This window comes from Helobdella robusta, assembly GCF_000326865.2.
Source record: "Helobdella robusta unplaced genomic scaffold HELROscaffold_9, whole genome shotgun sequence".
NCBI lineage: Eukaryota > Metazoa > Annelida > Clitellata > Rhynchobdellida > Glossiphoniidae > Helobdella > Helobdella robusta.
In genome coordinates this window covers 1,255,058-1,274,176 of record NW_008705512.1, presented here as the reverse complement: position 1 = coordinate 1,274,176, position 19,119 = coordinate 1,255,058, and the positions used below count along the sequence as shown (strand labels likewise).

The following is a 19,119-nucleotide window of genomic DNA, read 5'->3' as shown; positions in this document are numbered from 1 at the left end:
TTACTTCTTTGTTTTCGTTGTTGATTAAGCGCCGGGTTAGTTGCAACTACACGCATCTTAAAATTGCAGAAGCAGTCCTAATCGACATCAATAAACCAAAAATAAATATACAACAAAAAATGACAACCTCACTTCCAACCCGTCAAAGTCAATATTTCCCCATATATACAACAAGGAGCACTGACGATGATTCATTCGGAATCGAAATATGGCCTTATTTGCAGCATGAATTCGAAAAATAAGTTTATTTTGAATTTTAATAAACTAAACGTTCACCAAAAAACTTTACTGAGAAAAATCGAAAAAACGAACTACAAACATATTAACGCCAAACATTCGGTAGAATTTATAGAATATTGTAAATATATATATATATATATATATATATGTATGTATGTATATATATATATATATATATATATATATAACTGTAACCACACAAATTTGCTCATGGGAAACCCTAACTCCAGTTTGTAAATAATAACAATGTGATTTATGCTATTGTATATTTTTTAAATTAGATCGTGTAACTATTTTCCAATGAAAGAAATGTAGGAAAACATTCTTTTTCATTTATTTACAATTGATCACCCGTAAAAGCCGCAGTAAAACTAAAATAAAACTATTGAACATTCTTTTGTGGTGTTAGCAGTAAAGCACTGTTGGATATCAAGTATGTTGCATTCAGTTAACTTGTTGGTTCTTCATTAATGCCCCATTAATTCCGCTGAATAAGGTTCTCAGGTTGTTATAGATTATTAGAAAATTCTGTTTAAATTCTCATTATTTAAACTAAAATAAAAAGTTAACCTAATCATTTTTTCAAGTATTAAATTTGCCAGAGTCAACTATTTCAGAAACGATAAGCGGTCTTCTAATGATCCTGAAGATAGGTGCACTTCTTCACTTTGTAAGTAATAATAATATGAACATTTATACAGCGCCGATTAATAACCAGCTTGTTATCTGCAAACGTTCTAAGGAGTTATTAATTTCGTTGTTGCGTTAGTTATTGGGAAGTAATTATTTATTGTCGATCAGGTTCAAGATGAAATATCGTAGTTAACGACTTTAAAATGTTATCACATTTAATTCATACTGCTTCGTGTTTCGCACGAGTACTGGCAAGAAAAACTAGCATACCATCCTACGTGTAGAGTAGAATGAGTGCATTCTGTGGTTGTTAAAGTACGCAGACGACAGGGTCATTGATTCAAACTAGTGCTTAACTATAAACTGATGTCAAAACTTTGCTTCTTTATGAACAGACTTTCGCGAAAAAAGTCGTGTAATATTCAACGTGGATTAGGTGTTAACTTGTCGCCCGTTCTCAGGCAGGTTTTCTTGGGTTTCTATGCTTTTAAAAAATATCATCAACAAGGACGCTTTTGAAACCGACAATGAGCAATCTTATCACATGTAAACGACCTCACGCCAATGCAGAACTAACATTCATAACAGCTGCGTTACGCTACTCTAAATCCTTCGATTTTGTACCAAAATTAGCAAAAACTAAATTTTTATAGTAAAATTAAATTGTGAACTCAATTATAAAACATACAAGCAGCATGTAAATCTGACCATAAAATGAAATCATTCCTAGGACTTATTAGATAAACCAGTTCGAGCATATTTATAAGCAGCCTATAACAAAGTATATGATATATTCGCATGTGCATCAAAAAGTTGCATCATTCTCTTCTTCCACAGTTTTAGTCTGATATTTGAACGGATTTCTTCGGAATAACAATAAATATTTTCTTAAAAATTTAATATTTATTCCAACGTACAAAACGTATCTTAATTTTACACCCATGTTGGAAAAAATGTAATATGCTTTGCGTAAAATTAAAATATTTCAAAGTGAAGTAAAAAATATAAATAAAAAATTACATTTAAAATAAGATTAAAAAATTATTTAACGTAAATGTTGGAAATTTATTTCCAATGAAACCTAAAGAAATTGATGGATTTTATTACTGATGCATAATTCCATTGTGATTCAGTTAGTGCATGTTCTTTAACAAAAATACCATGCCTAGTCCTTTCTAACCCGCCGACGTATCCACATGTATTCATTTCTAGGAATTTAAAAAAAATTGTATCAATGAATAGTTCCATTTGTGGAAGCATCGTTTAAAAACGTTCATGCTTTAATTGTATCACCAAACATTTATATAACTTCCGAACGCTCAATTTCACAATTTGAATAATCTTGAAAATAAAACGCAATTTCTCAATTTAATAAGTTTGATTGTTTGAGTGAAGCAAGTCTGTTGAAAGAGAAACTATACTAATAACATTATAGCTTACATATTAGTATCGCACTGTACATTAACACATCATTTGTTTCAATGCAAAAAATAAAAAAACAGTTTTTGAAATCATTGAAATCATGAATGACTGTTAAATAAATTAAATAAATTGAAATTCTTAAACAAATGACTGACCATGAGCTAAATCTTTCACCAAACTTCTGACATAGAAGCCTGGACCACAAGAAATGTCTGAACGTGATAAAAATGAAAAATTCAAGTATATGAATATTCACAATCCTCCTTCCTTAAATGAAAGTGAAGAAAGTCAGGTTAGACCTCGACCACCTAACCAACCTAATGTGAAAGTGGGCAACTGAAAATGAATGCATCGAATGTCAAACACATCAACCTTTCTCGCAAGCAATTTTTCAACTGGAATTGTTTCGCCAGCATATGCCATGTCAGATAACCTGCGACCTTGAAACTTCAATGCTGAATAGCTGTTGGAACGTTTTAAAGAACAATTATTCTCATTAATTTTTTCATTTAAAAACGATTGATTAAAAATAATGTTTTTAGTTTTAGTTAATTCTTCAAACATTTCATTTAAATTCTAAATTCTTAAGTTTGAAGCAGAAAATTGGAAGAAATTTCCTATAAATGTTTTTCTCATAACTTTCATTCATGAAGTAATCAAATAAATGTGATTTTTTTATATTAAACCAGAGAAAAACTTTAAAAATAATAATTTACTAGAATATGAGAATACATTGGAGGTACTTGTAGGGTGGTTCCAACAAATTTGAGCAGTGCATGTTCCAACATTTCTTTTGTGACATGATCTAAATGACAAAAAAAATCATTTTAAAATAGATCACCACATCATTAACAGCTAACATTTCTTCTCTGAAAACTGTTATCTTAGTAACAGAATTAATAATAGTAGAATAAAAATCCAGTTGAAATCCAATAAATATTACATATTAAAAATTTTTAAATGTTATTGTATTTGGATTGAATAAAAAAAAAAGAGGAACACATACAAAGAATGAAATAATTTTGTAAGGAAAGAAAACAAAAAATTATCTGTACATTGTTGACTAATTATTTATTAAAAATCGCTCTCACCAAATGGCTTCTCATTTATTTTGTTGCCAGTTATGTAGCATGTATCAGTTTCTATTCCTAAGACTGTGGTGCAGAGATATTTCTGAAAATTGCAAAGTTAAAAGATGTTTGGAAGTTAAATTAGTGCATCATAATAAATATTAGTGATTAGCATCATAATTTATATTTCCATTTTAAACTCGACAGTATCACCACTTTCATCATAAACCAGTTCATTTCCACACCAACTACCAGTCAATGTATAAACTTAGTTAATTAAAGTTTTTTTTATAACTTTTTTATATCTAAGTAGGTATTTTTTCTAACTCTAAAGTTTGATATCACATTTTATCACCAAAATTTGGAATTCCTTTTTTTATTCAACATGACCAAAGCATCTTATCATTTGGCTGGAACATTTAAAGAAAAATTTGAAAAACTTGCTTTAGGTCCGTGCAATAATTTGGTCAGATGTTTGCAGCCATTTCCAACTCCAACAGCAAGCACTCCATGGGCGTCTTTGTCCAATGTACCACCATGCCCGACCTTCAAGAGATTAACATTACTGGGTGCATCTGGTTAGAATTTACACATCATTATATAGTATATAAACAAATTTAAATAACTTTTATTTACAATTAATGATCACTCCGATAGGTTTCTGAAAAAAAGTTCGGATAAAATATCAAAAACCGAAAAACCTAGACAGGATAGCTATTAGCTAGAGCAGGGTGATAGTGAAATTGTTTAAAGTCTTTGGTCTTGCTGTTGCAGTGACTGGGTTTGAATTGAATGCAAAGAAATTTATGTCTATCATATGCAATGTGTGTGATACATGGTTTTCACATTTATATAATAGGTTGTGTGTGTTTGTCATTGAAACCTCTGAAGCAGGGCCCCAAGAGAGATTGACTTTTAACATTTTAACCTTTTTATAACTATAAAACAAAGTGAGATGAGAATACTAAAATATTGTATTTAAAGCATATGAATAATAATAATAATAATGAATAATAATAATAATGGCTGATAATATTTAAAAAAGACTAAAGAAATTAAACCTAAAGAATGCTAAACTAAATCTTAACTTTACTAAACTTACATGATTACACAGACAACAAAAGTTTTTACTTTTTGTTTTTACTTACTACCCTTAACTTAAATTACAGTTACACTAGCTAGCTAGAATGATACCTAAGATACAATACAAATCATGTCAAGTAAGTTGGAACAAAAGTCAAAACAATGTATTGAAAATTTAAAATTTAGGAAAAATTTAAAACACATGGTGGTAAAATTAAAAATCATAAGAAACCTCTTAAAAGAATGCTTTTTATTACATTGCAGCACTCAGCAGACGTCACGCCAGATGGCTTCCACACTGGAAACACTCCATTCAATTTGGAAAAACTCTTCATGACCAAGTAGCAAATACTTTTTTTTAACTAAATAGAAATACCTTCATTCAAATTTATTAACACATGATGTTGATTTTGATCAAAACTAACGAGGGAAACATCCGCAATGAATCTTCAGCAACGAGTTTCAGCAATAAATGTTTTTGTCTTATTGCATACACATCATTTATGTAGAATAAAATACATATAAAATACATATACTTAGAATACCATATATATAGATTTATCCATTTTTATTTATTAGTTTGACTTCTTTATTTATCTTATATAATATTATTTGTTATGCCTCATCTAATATAGAAGTAGAAAAAGTTGACAGGAGGTTAAAGAAACCCGCAACAAATTGGTGACCCCGACGTGATGGCTTGCGAAACCACAACAAAGAGAACAGCGACGAGAGCCCCACTCCAACTAAACACATTCAGCACGGAGAACCCCAAAGCGTGGTTTACATATTTCGAAAATGTGCTCAAGGGCCGAAGGTTCTCAGAAAAAGATGAATGGTACCCCACGTTGGTTGAAAGTCTACCAATGGATGTCGTCATAGATGTGGAGACGGAATTGGTGTCGGCACAAACTTACATCTCACTGAAGCGCGTGTTAACGCAGAGATATTCGGTCTCAGACGAAGAAAATTTGCGCACGTTGCACCGAGGCGTGGCCATGGAAGACAGAACGCCATCACAACTATTGAGGCACATGCAAAGCCTGTGGGGGGCAAACAATAGAGACAAAAGCATTTTGAAACAATTGTGGTTGGACCAGCTACCATCCGCAATACAAATGCATCTAGCAGTCTCAACCGACGAGACGCTACAAAGGTTAGCGACCATAGCTGACCGAATGCATCAAATATCCAATCGAAATGGTTCTACCACCATAACACACCCTATTGTTCACAACTTTGTCAAGAAAAGTATCGACAAACACAAACCAAATCAATAAACATCACGATAGTGACATGTTTTAATACATTTTTCACTGTGGCATCATGGAACGTTAGAACGTTGTACCAGATTGAAAATTTTGAAAACTTAAAACAAGAAATAAAATGAATAAAACTCAGCATTAAAGATTTGAGCAAAACTCGGTAAAAGAAATCAGATGTCATTAATTTTAAAGTAGGAAAATTTATCAAAAAAATTGTCTAAACATTTAGTTTAGACGGTGACAGATAGAGTTTTGTTGGTCAAAATACAAGCAAACTTTTCAACCTAGCTGTTATTCAAGTTTATGCGCCAACGTCTGAAGGCAGTGAAGAAGACTTTCATGCTTTTTACAGTGATCTTGATGATGCTTTAAAAACATGTAAATCTTAAAAAGTTGTTATTGTGATGAAAGGCCCGAATGCAAATGTTGGGCATGGCTGGTCCTCACGGAATAGGTGAAAGAAATGAAAGAAGAGAAAAGTCGATTGGATGGTGTGTAACAAATGATCAAATTATTACTAATACCTAGTTTGACTATCACCCAGGGCAAAATATACTTAGATGTGTTTCGGAGACAAAGTAAGAAATATGATTGATTACATTACTATAAATAGACGATTTCAAAATGCTCTTTACAATGCAAAAGTTAACCCTGAAGCTGAGTTGGTTGTGGTAGTGAGCATAACCCAGTTTTCTAATTTCTTTAATTGCATGGTGAAATGGACCGTTTCAAATAAACATTGTTAGTAAAGCGATGCAGGCTAAGGACAAAAATTTGGTACAGTGCACTGAAATGCTTAAAAATGTATTAAGTGTTTTGAAAATTACAGAATGTTTGGCTTTAAACAAGCAATGGTTGATGCTAAAGAAATAGCTGAAGACTTAAACTTCGAGCCTATATTTAAACCGATGAAGAGGGTGCGACGTGTGGACGGCCATGACCAAATTACCCGGGCTGGCTCTTTAAGCCAGTCCGACCCTGCCATATAGAACAATTTCATTCTACGGAACATTCAACAAACATTAAGGATGAATAGACTCACCGGATTAAATGTATCATGAGAAATGTTTGGAAGTACCAGTAGAATATTTCACTGGTGAATGAAACGATGTTGAATGGACTTGTGGATTTTTCCGAACCTCTATCGCATCTTTCAAACGATTTTACTAGGAAACCACTTTTTTTTGATGCTATATCGCCAGAAAAAAAATGTTTGTGCTGAAGAACTTCAAATTTTTCCTGCTTGATACAAAATTTTGCTGACGAAAAGATGGAAAAGTTACATTTTCATATTTTTAAAATTTGATTTTTTTTCATCTGTATAATACGAGTTATGCCTGGCCTGCCAAAAAAGTTAAGGTCGGTGCAGATCACCATGGAAACTTTTCAAAAACAGTTTGTGGAACCATATATTTTTTTAACTTTAAAATTAGTGAACTTCATTACGTGGCCCCAATTTGTATATGCACCAACCTACTGACACAAAAACGTGTTAAAAACATAAACACATTATTATCACAAAACCACGGGAAACTTATTAAACTCTTACCACCAGTTGAGCAAGTTTTAACAATTAAGGTTCTTCTTAGAGGCGCTATACAAATCATCGAATACATATATATAGAATATATGATTTATATATGATATTTTTTACTAAAATATTGAATAAAGTAATATAATTAAAGTCCATAAAATAAAATTTAACAACTTTCTCACCTCACCTCCAGCTACTGTTATAAATAAATATTATTGTGACACAAATTTTACAAAATTTTTTCTTATAAATATATATAAATTATAATAAAAAATTGTAAAAACCTCTATCTCTGTTATTTAATAAGTAATGTCAGAAGATTCATGAATCATTTAACGTAACTTTTGAGGAAAGAAAGAATAATTACATACATACAAACATGCATACATACATTGTTGGCTCTGCGAGGCAATCATACGAAAACCTTTGAAGTCATCTAATAGCCGAGTGAAACAATTCCATAAACCTATTACATGCTTCAAAAGACTGCATGCAGATGGACAAGAAACAAATGTGTTTTTCGCATTCATGAAATTATATACGAATAAGTACATATGTTGTACATATGTATGATTACGTTCTACCTATCTGTTTTCTGCTTTCTGTAGAGAAACCAACAATTTATAAAATGCGCAAGCTATACATTGAGCGTGCGATACTGCCCATTCGTTATGCTTGAATAAAAGTTAAAATGTGTCTTCAATTAAAAATCTATCGTTAAATTAGATTTTGTTTTTTAAATTAACTTTGTAGATCTTGAAATAAGACAAAGAAGTGCAAAAATTAACACTACATTAAACTTTATAGTACAACAAATCTAACAAAAAAAGTTAAAGTGATTTCTTGGGTAGAAGCAATGTATTTGAATCATACTCATAGAGAATGTATTGAACTGAGGAGTTATATAAGAACATTGCGAACGTCGCATGGCAGTCACTAAGAATAATCTTCTTAGGAATCCTTTCAACTGCGATAATGACGAGAAAAATACCTGTTTGAACGTTTCTTCTCTTATATTGCGGTTCTAGCATCTAAGTCGAAAACAAACGAATGCTGTTTATTCAATTTTGTCGCTTTAGTAATGTTGGTGGACCTTGAGTTGAGAAGGAAGCAGTGTTAGTCATGTTGTGCGCGTGTTTTTACTTCTAATCCCATTTTATATTTCTTTCCTATTTCTATTTTGTACACTAATCCTGTCTCTATTCAAAACTGTTTTTTGAATAATTCAGATTTTGCAGTGTAAAAATAGCATAGACTGTTGATTTTTGAAAACTGACTCAATTTTTACAGCTAAAAAAAGTTATTAAAAATTTTTCATTTAGTGAAAAAACTAAGATTTCCATTTAGTGACCTCCGTTTCTTTATCAAAAATAAATTTTTCAAAAATAAAAATCCATTCTTCTCTTGAACTTTGCTTAGATATCATTAAAACTTTTATATTCTAGGTTCATTTCTGGTGTGACCACTGGTGGATCCAGGATCCAGTCAGCTTTTATAGGTGGGCAAAACTGGATAAAAACTTGACGTGAGGGACAAAAATTAAATGAAACTTTAACCCGAGGGTCAATTTTTTTTAAAGATGGTGACCTTTTTTGATTTTTGCTTATTGCACAAATTTTAGATTTTAGATTTTTTGATTAAGAACATTGCTTTTTTACATTGAATGTTGGCTGAACATAACTTTTTTTTTATGTTTTTAACGAGGGTAGCCCACCTTGCCTAAATCCACTACTGTAGTCAATATGGCCACAGTAATAACTTTGGTGTGGCATCTATGAATTTTAAATAGACTTTTATATTGACTTCAAGTCAAATATTATAAGCAAACAACAAGTTGCAGATATATAGATTGCGAACTTCCAAGAGCCTACATAAATTGGATAAGTAAATTTTAAAGAACAAAAGCAGTATAATATAAATACAAATATAAATATAATACAGTAATAATATAAATTAATAATTATAATATTATAATTTTTTTCTGACAAATTGTTAAAACTAAAACGTTTTAAAATTTAACAATAAATTATCAATTATTTATTTTAGATGTTTCACACCAGCGCTAAAGATGTTTTTTACAGCACCCTTACATAAATATCTAAAGAAATTAATTTATAACGGCCCAAAGTCTCCGTGTAAGAGATAGAAAAATGTTTTCTATTGAATTGTTCTGCTTAGGTGTTGTGTGTGTGATGTCGTTTGACGCATTGAAGACTGTATAAATAAGAAAGATAAGTATCTGTCATCTCATTCATTTCAACGTTTTGTTGACACCTCTGTAGTTGCATTTAACAGTTTCTCATGTTGAATTTTTCGTTATGTTCAGATCCATTGACATTTTGTAATTTTATATATTCAGTGAGAAAAAATACCCAGTTAGAATAAACTCATATTCAGATTAACAAATAATATACAGATTTTATATGTTCTTGTTTTAACTGTTTTCGTAGTAACTGATATTCATACAACTTGTAAGATACCTAAATTCACTGGAAGATTGAATAAATGACCCACTTTAACTTTGAAGGCACCACGTGCGGCAAAAGTGTTGATGCTTTCAATGAAAATCACAGCTGCGACCACACTAGAAACGTGAACGTTGGTTGTTTCAACGTGGCAAGCAGCAGCACGCTCCAGAGTCCCAACCAGCACATCAAACGTCCCATGAACGCTTTCATGGTTTGGTCTCGAAAACGCCGTCGCCAGATGTCCTTCATCTTCCCGAAGATGCACAATTCAGAAATTTCGAAACGATTGGGAGCGGAATGGAAAAAGTTGAAGCAGGAGGACAAGAAACCATTCATCGATGAAGCAAAACGTCTGAGGATCGTGCACATGAACGAACATCCTGGTTACAAGTACAGGCCCAGGCGGAAAACCAAATGTCATCTGAAAATCTCTGCTGAGTCATCCAATCAAGCAACCAACAATAGTTTGCCCATTTTAATTTCGCATAGTTATTTGAGTGTTTGACGAATTACATTTTAATTTATATAATTGTGAACATTACTGATTAGATTGTTTTAATTTTAATATATATATTTAAAACAAATGAAAATGATTTTAAATCTCAAAAACAGATGCAACAGCAAATGGAGCTCACACAAGTCAACACGTGGGACTAAGTACAACAATGAAATGCGAAGAAGGTGCGAAAGAAACGGACCAATCACATCCGTCTTCTAGTCATCATCATCATCGTCGTCGTCGTTATCCTTATCATTCTAATAATCTCATTTATCGTGATCATTATCAGCTCGACCTGCAAAAAGATCATTATCATCGTCATCAACAAGGGTCTTCACAGTCGGACCAAAATTTCCAGAAACAGACAACTAAACAAACGAACTGCAGCGTGAAATCAGAATTTTTCCGAACCTCGCTTTCTCCTCGGAACATTCGAGAATATGGAGCAACTACTTCAAATAAAAGTTTCAGCCTATGTTGTGAAGGCTGTTCAAACTCCTCCTACGAACACAACGGCTCTGCAGAAAGTTTCCATAGCAATGATTTCTGGAAATTGAGAGGTGAACAAACGTTAGCACGCATCACTCCCAACTTAACGCGTCCTACCGTCACCATGCAACATTTGTTGCCAAGCTATTTCATGTTCTTCATGTACCTCAACAACAACAGAAATCTATTTTTTTAAACAAAAACTTATTCAAAACTTATCTAGAAACATTCATAACAAATACGTTTTGAAAAAGAAATATTGGACACAGGTCTGGATTTGTGGGTGGTCAGGCGTGAGTACTGCCCGGGGCCCCAAGAAGAAAAGTGGTTCGTCAATGATAGTTTCTTCGTCAAAAAATGTTTTTGTTTCCACGCATTTCAACGTTTTAAAAATAAGGCGCATTAAGCCAAATGAAGTTGTAGTTGTTCAGAAACGTTTTTTTCTGAACTTTTTTAAAAGCTCAACTGAAGAAAAGCTGCTCGAAAAATGATTAGGAGCATACAATTACCGGCCATGTTTTTAAGAATAAAAATTTGTGAAGAATAGTTTTCATTAAATAATTTTCGTAAAAAAATTTGAAACACAATTAAATAAATCTGTTTTGTATGTTGGAGGTGTTAAATACTTGTTTAGAGATGGCTTTAATTTTTTCATAGATGGAGCGTAATTTTTTTTAAATTTAAAACTTTTATTTAAAAAATACCTAAGAATCTAAAATTATGTGACCGAAAAACATTATAACTTCGTTGATGGAAACCTAATTAAAAAGAACTAAAATGTTAACCAACTTGAAATAGTTTTGATTTAAAAAAATTTGTCACAAAATTCAACTAACCAAATAAAATTTCTAATAGAATATTGCAATATAATCAGCGAAGAATAAGTTTTTGAATAAAAACTTGAAAAAAATTAACGTGAACACGACTTGAAATTTTGTGGACGCACAGAATCTGCCCCAATTCATCAGCGTATATGAAAACACGACAAACAGGAGATGTCCTTCGTGCTGGGGTCTTACACTCAGTTTGAGCGACTGAAAATTAAATAGTATCAACTTTTATGATCAGTCAAATATTGTCAGAAAGTGCGTTAATTCAATAGAATGCTAAATTTTAAAACTTCAGAATAAGAAATACAATATTACAGCATTGCAGGGTTTAAAAATATTTTTCAAATATTTGATGAGTTTGTGAAAATTTGTTTAGATTACGAAGGTATTAATTTTCTAAATAAATTTCTAGATTAATTCTGAACACTTGAACACTCATTTTGAACAAATTTGGCAATGTGACTCCATTTGTTCAACAGTAAATATTTAACAAATGTTGAAAAATTAAAAATTAATAAAATTCAATCCAGCACTTCATTTCAATTCAATGAAGAGCGTTATGGAAGCTTGTATACATAGCTTAGCAAGAATTGACGAATTCGTGTTGGTTAAATGATGCTTTTTCCGATTTCTAGGTTAGCTAGTGCTCAATTTCAAACTCTCTGACATTTACAAAAACATTTACTTACAAACACGCGAAACACAATCATTGCACACATTATACACTCATATTATTATCACAGTCACTCACATGATAGATTTGACATAAGTGTGTGTTGATAGGCATTTGTGTGTGTGTGTGTGATGTGTGTGTGTGTGTGTGGTGTGTGTGTGTGTGTGTGAAAGTCTGAAAATTAAAATGTCAAAATGAAGCGTGTGTGGCAGCTTCAACATCGGTTGGATGAGGACATTTGTAGTTGAATTTTGAAATAGATCATTGATACATCATTTTTTGTGAATGTTTAGTCATAAAATAATTTGAATAAACTTTGAAAAAAAGAAAAAAATATATTACTCGAAATCAAAAAATAATTTATTTCTTAACATATTATCAGTGAAATGCACCTCAAAAACTAGACATAAGTTTATATCTACTAAAATATATCAACTAAAATCCTATTAACAACCAAGAAATGAAAAAGAAATAAAAATAAATCATGTTGCTAAATAAATAATTTTAAAAATAAATTATAAACTTATCAGACCGACCGACATCAAGCGATTTAAAAAAGTTTTATATAAAAATATTATTTATTATAATTCTTATTCAGAATAAAAAAATAATGAAAATAATTAATATATTATTATTATGGTTATTATTTATAACAATTATGACGATAGTAATAATAAAATATAACTCTCTTGCTATTAAACAGTTTATATAGAAGTTCAATGGCTATATTACTTATTTTCTTCATTGATCAACGATAAAAATTCTGCTAATAAAAACTTTATATGAATTAATATTAACAATAATAAATAAAATTATAAAATTATTATAATTGTTAAATTTGCTGTTGTTGTTGTTGTTATCAATATTTATTATATATCAGAGATATTCTATGTTGTAGTCATACAAATTTATTCGGGCGGGTAGGATTTTTTAGAGAAAATGTTGACGAGTTTTTAAAAAAAATGACCAGGAAAAGTTAAAATTAAATGAGAAAATTGAAATAAAATCAAATATGTGGTATAGGATTAATCCTCTCTTAATTTTTCCCATGTGTTTGTTGATGTGTAGTGTTTCTGGTTGATGCCATCTCCATTTCTCATGTCATCTACGTTATTGATGTCATGGCGAGCAATGATGATAACAAATCTTCGTCCTGTTGTGAAATTGTTGTTGATGATGTTGTAATGTTTTTGTTTCTGTTTTTTTTTGCTAGTGACGTTGTTATAACGTTGTTGTTAATGAATGTTGGTTCTGTCGTTTTTGAGAATAATGTTTTCTTTTATTTTTCTTTAAAAATCAGGGTCTGATTGTTAGTGATTATTTTGATGTTGTGAAAAAATTTTCGTTGCTTTCATGCGCTGTTGTTTGAAGATGGTTTTGAGATTTTGTTGTTGCTTTTTGAACAATGCTGCGGTATGGAGTTTGCTAAAATGTTGCAACCGTTGGTTTGATTTTTATATAAAATTTGGTTGGAGTGTTTGTTGCTATAGAAAGATGTGTTGGTATTTTAATGTGTTTGATGTATTTAGAATGTCATAAAAGTTCATGTTGTAATTTATTTTTGCCAATTTTATTGAATTGTTCGTTCCTTCATACGAATATGTAATCTATTGTTAATGCTAGTATGATGTCACAATGTATGTAACTTTTGATGTTATTCTTGGAGCATTGATAGGATGTCGTGGTTTGCTGTTCATTTGTTAAAACGCGTTTATAACAAAGTTGTTTCAATATTGTGGAATCATTTCATCACAAATGCATTCAAAAGAAATTTGTTCTAGTTTAAGCCAAAAATAGTCTTATTATGTTATTTCATAAACCATCATTTGACAGTTTTCATTTGTTGGAGAATCTGCTTACTAATAAAAAATGTTCTGTTCTTGATAGCTGGTTATTAACGTTTTTTTATTAGCGTTGAGGCAGCCTTCATCGTTGCGAGCGTTTTACCTGCTCACCCCGTTCTTGGCTCGCTTGCCTACAAGTTTTCATGTTGGTGTTGTTGTTTGTATTTCAATTTTACTTCTGCGATTTTTTGCAATATTTCGTGCTAAACAAAATTTATCGTTCCATTACTTATGTTGCTCAAATGTTTGGATTTTGCTGGTTGAGCGGATGTAAATGAGATTCTTGCGATTAGATTGTTATGTGTTGTAGGTATTGATGAAATGTGGCTGTTTGTTGTTGTTGTGTTGTTCATATTGATCTGATAAAAATGATTCAAGCTTAATTAAAAAGATTTTTATTTCATTTTAAAGTTGCATGTTAAAGCACTTGTAAAAACTAAAAATTATTTCAATATTTGATTAAAAATATAGACGATAAACGCACGTGTTGGCAGAACTCGATGAATGATTGGAGTGAGATGGAACTCTGACTATCCTCATCACCTCCGAACCGCTAAGTGTTCACAGTTTTCAACAATTTCGTTTAAAATAAAATAATTATTTGATAAAATAATCTCGAATAAATATTAATTTAAAACATAAAATTGAAACAGAAAAATCAAATTATATATGAAGAATTCACATGTGCATATTTACGTTCGTGCTTGTCTGGCTGTTTAGGCGTGCCTAATTGTGTGTACTTGTACATGTCAAAATAAATTTCACGTGCAGTCAGTCCTCTGTGATCTTTTTAATCTTATTTCCAATTGAATCCATGCGAACCAACATCACAAGCCCACCCACCTGTGATTGTGGGCTTGACAAATTACTTCCAACCTAACTTCAACAAATTATACGACTAATCGCCAACGTTTGCAAATTGTAAAGTTAGAAAAGATATTTTCAGCTTTTTTCTAAATGCTTTAAATCATTTAAAATGGAGAAAAATTGCGGCTTTTCGTAACTTTTCTAAGAATCTGTTAAAAACAAAGTTACAAATTTAAACTGAACTGAAATAATTTTATAAGAAACGAATGTGATTACGTGGTCTTGTGAAATAATTTGGAAAACATCACAGCAAGCAAATCACTATAATTTGATCATTAATAAAACTTTTTCGTTTAATATAAGAATCTGATGTAATATATCTCCATGGTTATTTCACCCATTGTGAATGTTCAAAAATAATTTTAATAGGATGCAACATTCAAATAAATATAATTTGCGGAATGAAAATTCGATGTTCAATAAATACTTAATAACATTTGAAATTGTATAAAAAGTAATTTTTCGGTAAAAACTATTCGAAATAAAATTATTTTTTTACTAGTACTACAATTGTACATAGAACCTTAAGTACTTAGGTGCATCTTTACATACATGATACTTACGCACACAGAATATCTTTGGGATGTACTACTTTCATAACACAGAAGTGCATACATACAATTCTTTATATAGGGTTATATCGAAGTATTCATACTACTACGTATTAAAATGTGCACTGCATACATAGCACCTAGCACAAGCACATACACAATACATACAGATACATATACAATTATGTACATGTATGTATGTATTGTGTATTGTGCATATACAATACTTACATGTACATATACAATATTTATGCGATGCATGTATAATACATGAGCGCATATATAATACTTACAAGCACACACGTGCACAATGTTTTATGAATGTACAGATTTCCTGAAATGACAGCTTTTTTTCGTACTTTCATTGCAAGCTGCCCACATTAATCCTCGCTCATAAATTGATCAGCCTTGTGATCTCTTATTTCTTTCATTCAGTGAATTATTAATAAATAAATAAATGAATAAATGGATGGATGGATGAATAAATAGATGAATGAATGAATAAATAAATTTAAACAAGTATTAACAAATAAAAAATTAATATGAATTTAGATTTATTTAACTATTTATTTAACAAACAAGAGATTGGAATGAATTTGAAATAATTTGATTCCTCAGAATGCTTGATTGACTAAAAGTACAAAAAAGTTGGGCTTTTGAAATAAGTTTCCTTTCAATTTCAGGGCAAGACAACACCGTACCTACCTTGAAAACATTACGAGCATGGGCGTTCAATTCCTCCTCGTCTGCCACCTTTCCCGCCAGCAAGTAAACAGAGTGGATGACGTACGCCACGTTTCGTTCTGTTATCAGGCCTGGTGTTTGTCGTTCAACATTTCAATTTTAATGTACAACAATGTCATTAACAACAAGGATTTTGAGGTTAAAACGTTTGGAAACTAATTGCTGTCATGAATGTTTTACAAATTTCACGGTTGAAATTTTTGAACTTTTGATGTCATTCAAGTTTTATTCAATTGGCGCTTTATACATGAATCATTAAGAATAGTTGGAATGTTCCATAAAAAAACATAAAGGTAATTTATTGAAATTGTAAAGGAGTCTACAAAAAATGTAAAATTAGACTATATCTCAATCAACAGCAATGTATTTTAACAATTGTGCTGCAGCCGCTAACATGCTCTTTATTAACACACTTTGTTAGATCACACCGACCAAACTTAACAAACGGAGCCGACCAGACGGTATGTAACGAACGAACGAACGAACCTGTTTTGTCGAGGTCGTACATATTGAACATCCACTTCAGACGGTCCTCGTCACATCCCTGTGAGACATCCGACAAGCAGCAGAACAGGTGCTGCGCGGTGTGAAAATTTCACTTTAAATATCTGCTGACGCAATGAATGAATACTTGGATGAAGATGATTAAATTTACTTAGATGAAGATGATCACATTTACTTTGATGAAGATGTGGCAGTAGTAACAAGATTACTATTTTGTTATTTTCATTAATTTGTTATTTTCACTATATCATATTATCAACGTTTTAATTGTGGTTTTATTCATAATAAACGGTAGTTAAACAGTATGGAAATATATTCATATTGAATGTGTTTTTCGACGGTTGAACTCCACGTAATAAGAGAAAACATTTTTGTTTCATTATTTTGACAGAAAATTGCGTAGCGACTTGGTGCAAAATAATACAATCGACCTAAGTCTCGAAGAATTTGATACATGCTACGAGTGCAATTAAAACATGAGTCTGTCTATGTGGGGTTAGTTTCGTCTGATGTAGACATGCAGAGGCAGCTAAAGTGACAGAAAGTTCGATGGTAATAAAGTATAAAGCATGCGAAATGTAATTGCGAGTAAAAGTTAACAGAATTTTGCTGTCAAAATTTTAATCCTTCTTGCTAAGGTTTGCCACACCATTGCAAAATAATAATTTTAGTTTAATTTAAAGTAATTGCATGCAAAGATCAACAGAACTGCTACCTAAATTTCAATTTTTTTTTTGTTAGGAAAAAATTTTAGTTTAACTCACCGGAAACAAATAAACATAATAGAGATATTTATTTCTCATAATTTTTTTGTTGAACACGAGTGAAAACACCCGAGAAAGAGTGATGGTCTCCACAAAATGCATTTGTTTCATCCTCTCTTTAATTTCTTTTAATTTCTTCAATTCACTTTCAATAAGCCTTTAATGTACCTTTTGATTAAATTCTCCTCAACGTTAAGTTCCTTAAGGCACCCACAAACTTTCAAATTAAATTTTTGTTCAATTTAATTTTCATAAAATAAGTTTTTATTTAATTCGCTTTTTATGGAATTCAATTTTTATATCTTTTTGTGAAAATTTAAAATTGAAAAGAACCGAAAACGTGATGTGTGGCGAGAGCAGGCGAGAAAATGTTATTTCACTTCCGTTAATTAACATTATATGACGTCACAGATCGGTATATCAGAAATATGCACGTAGAATTTAAACTAAAAACAAACTTAAATATTGATAAAAATACTATATTTAAATAACTAAACAATGAAAACATAATTGTAGTGAGAAAAATGGAAAAACTGAACCATAGATTGAACTTTGCCAAAAAAAGCTACAATTTTCCAGAAGTAACTGTTTACACACATTACGTATACAACAGTGTGGATTGCACGCTCGCACACAAACACCATACGCCTGAAAAATATCTGACTCCGACACACTGATCATCACGCCATACCATCGAGTACTTATATCTGGACACGCACCTGGAGTTTTGTATACGCTGCAATAGGCCAATGATGATGAATTCAATCTAATATAATCTAATATCAACCCGAATAAAAAACTGAACTGTGATTATTATTAATATTAACAAATCAATAACAACAATTAATAATTATAATAATAATAACATTAAAAATTCTACTACTACTACTATTACTACTACTACTACTACTACTACTACTACTACTACTACTACTACTACTACTACTACTACTACTACTACTATAATAATAATAATAATAACAATAATGCGGTAGATCAGGCGGGAAATAGTCCTAGCGATATAATTCTTTGGTCAGAACGGTTTGTTTGCTTGCTTGTTGTTTATGTTGTTTGTTGTTGTTTGCTTGCTTGTTGTTTGAGTTGTTATTTGTGTTGTTGTTTGTTAGTAGATGATAATGCTTATGTTGATGTTGTATGTGGATGACGTTGTTTATATTGCTGTTGGCGGATGATGTCCTTCTATGTTGTTCGTGTTTTATGTCGTTGTTAATGCCGTTGTTTGTTTGTGGATGTTTATGTTGTTGTTGTTCTTTATTGTAGAGAATTCTGTTGTTGTTTATGGTTGATAATGTAATAATTATATTGCTGTTGTCTGTAGGTAGATGATGGTTGTTAAAATTAGAATTATGATATAACAATGACAATAACAATGAAGGTTATGACAGCAGTAATGTAACAATGACGTCACAGGGATCATTACAAATGGTAACGTCACCGATGTAACCAGGCATTTGCTGGCAAATAACTTTTCTAATGTAGGATAGAGTTCACAAAACAACAATAATGTGTTGCTACTGTCGTTGTCGTTGTGTTTGTTTATGTTGCTGCTGCTGTTATTGTTGTGGTGGTGGTTGTTGCTGTTGTTTATGGATGTTGTTTGTTGTTTTTGTTGTTTGTG

At 31.2% G+C, this 19,119-nt stretch overlaps 4 protein-coding genes across 4 annotated transcripts; 1 reads left to right on the top strand and 3 right to left on the bottom strand.

Annotated features, from left to right (window-relative positions):
* Positions 1 to 1,938: 1,938 nt before the first annotated feature.
* On the bottom strand, positions 1,939 to 3,920 carry HELRODRAFT_70692 (hypothetical protein; the record flags this gene model as incomplete). The annotated part of the gene is made up of 6 exons (XM_009032907.1): positions 1,939 to 2,081; positions 2,451 to 2,507; positions 2,613 to 2,758; positions 3,028 to 3,100; positions 3,387 to 3,468; positions 3,783 to 3,920. Coding segments are annotated over 6 exons (639 nt in total), but the record flags the coding sequence as incomplete, so codon positions are not given.
* Positions 3,921 to 4,715: 795 nt separating this feature from the next.
* On the bottom strand, positions 4,716 to 8,371 carry HELRODRAFT_166044 (hypothetical protein; the record flags this gene model as incomplete). The annotated part of the gene is made up of 3 exons (XM_009033080.1): positions 4,716 to 4,824; positions 6,756 to 6,972; positions 8,341 to 8,371. The coding sequence occupies 3 exons, from the start codon at positions 8,369 to 8,371 to the stop codon at positions 4,716 to 4,718; spliced, it is 357 nt and encodes a 118-aa protein (XP_009031328.1).
* A 1,528-nt stretch (positions 8,372 to 9,899) lies between these two features.
* Positions 9,900 to 10,142, top strand: HELRODRAFT_153189 (hypothetical protein; the record flags this gene model as incomplete). The annotated part of the gene is made up of 1 exon (XM_009033079.1): positions 9,900 to 10,142. A coding segment is annotated over one exon (243 nt), but the record flags the coding sequence as incomplete, so codon positions are not given.
* A 3,089-nt stretch (positions 10,143 to 13,231) lies between these two features.
* HELRODRAFT_166042 (hypothetical protein) lies at positions 13,232 to 17,582 on the bottom strand (the record flags this gene model as incomplete). The annotated part of the gene is made up of 5 exons (XM_009033078.1): positions 13,232 to 13,359; positions 13,853 to 13,895; positions 16,174 to 16,283; positions 16,699 to 16,789; positions 17,481 to 17,582. The coding sequence occupies 5 exons, from the start codon at positions 17,580 to 17,582 to the stop codon at positions 13,232 to 13,234; spliced, it is 474 nt and encodes a 157-aa protein (XP_009031326.1).
* Positions 17,583 to 19,119: the final 1,537 nt, after the last annotated feature.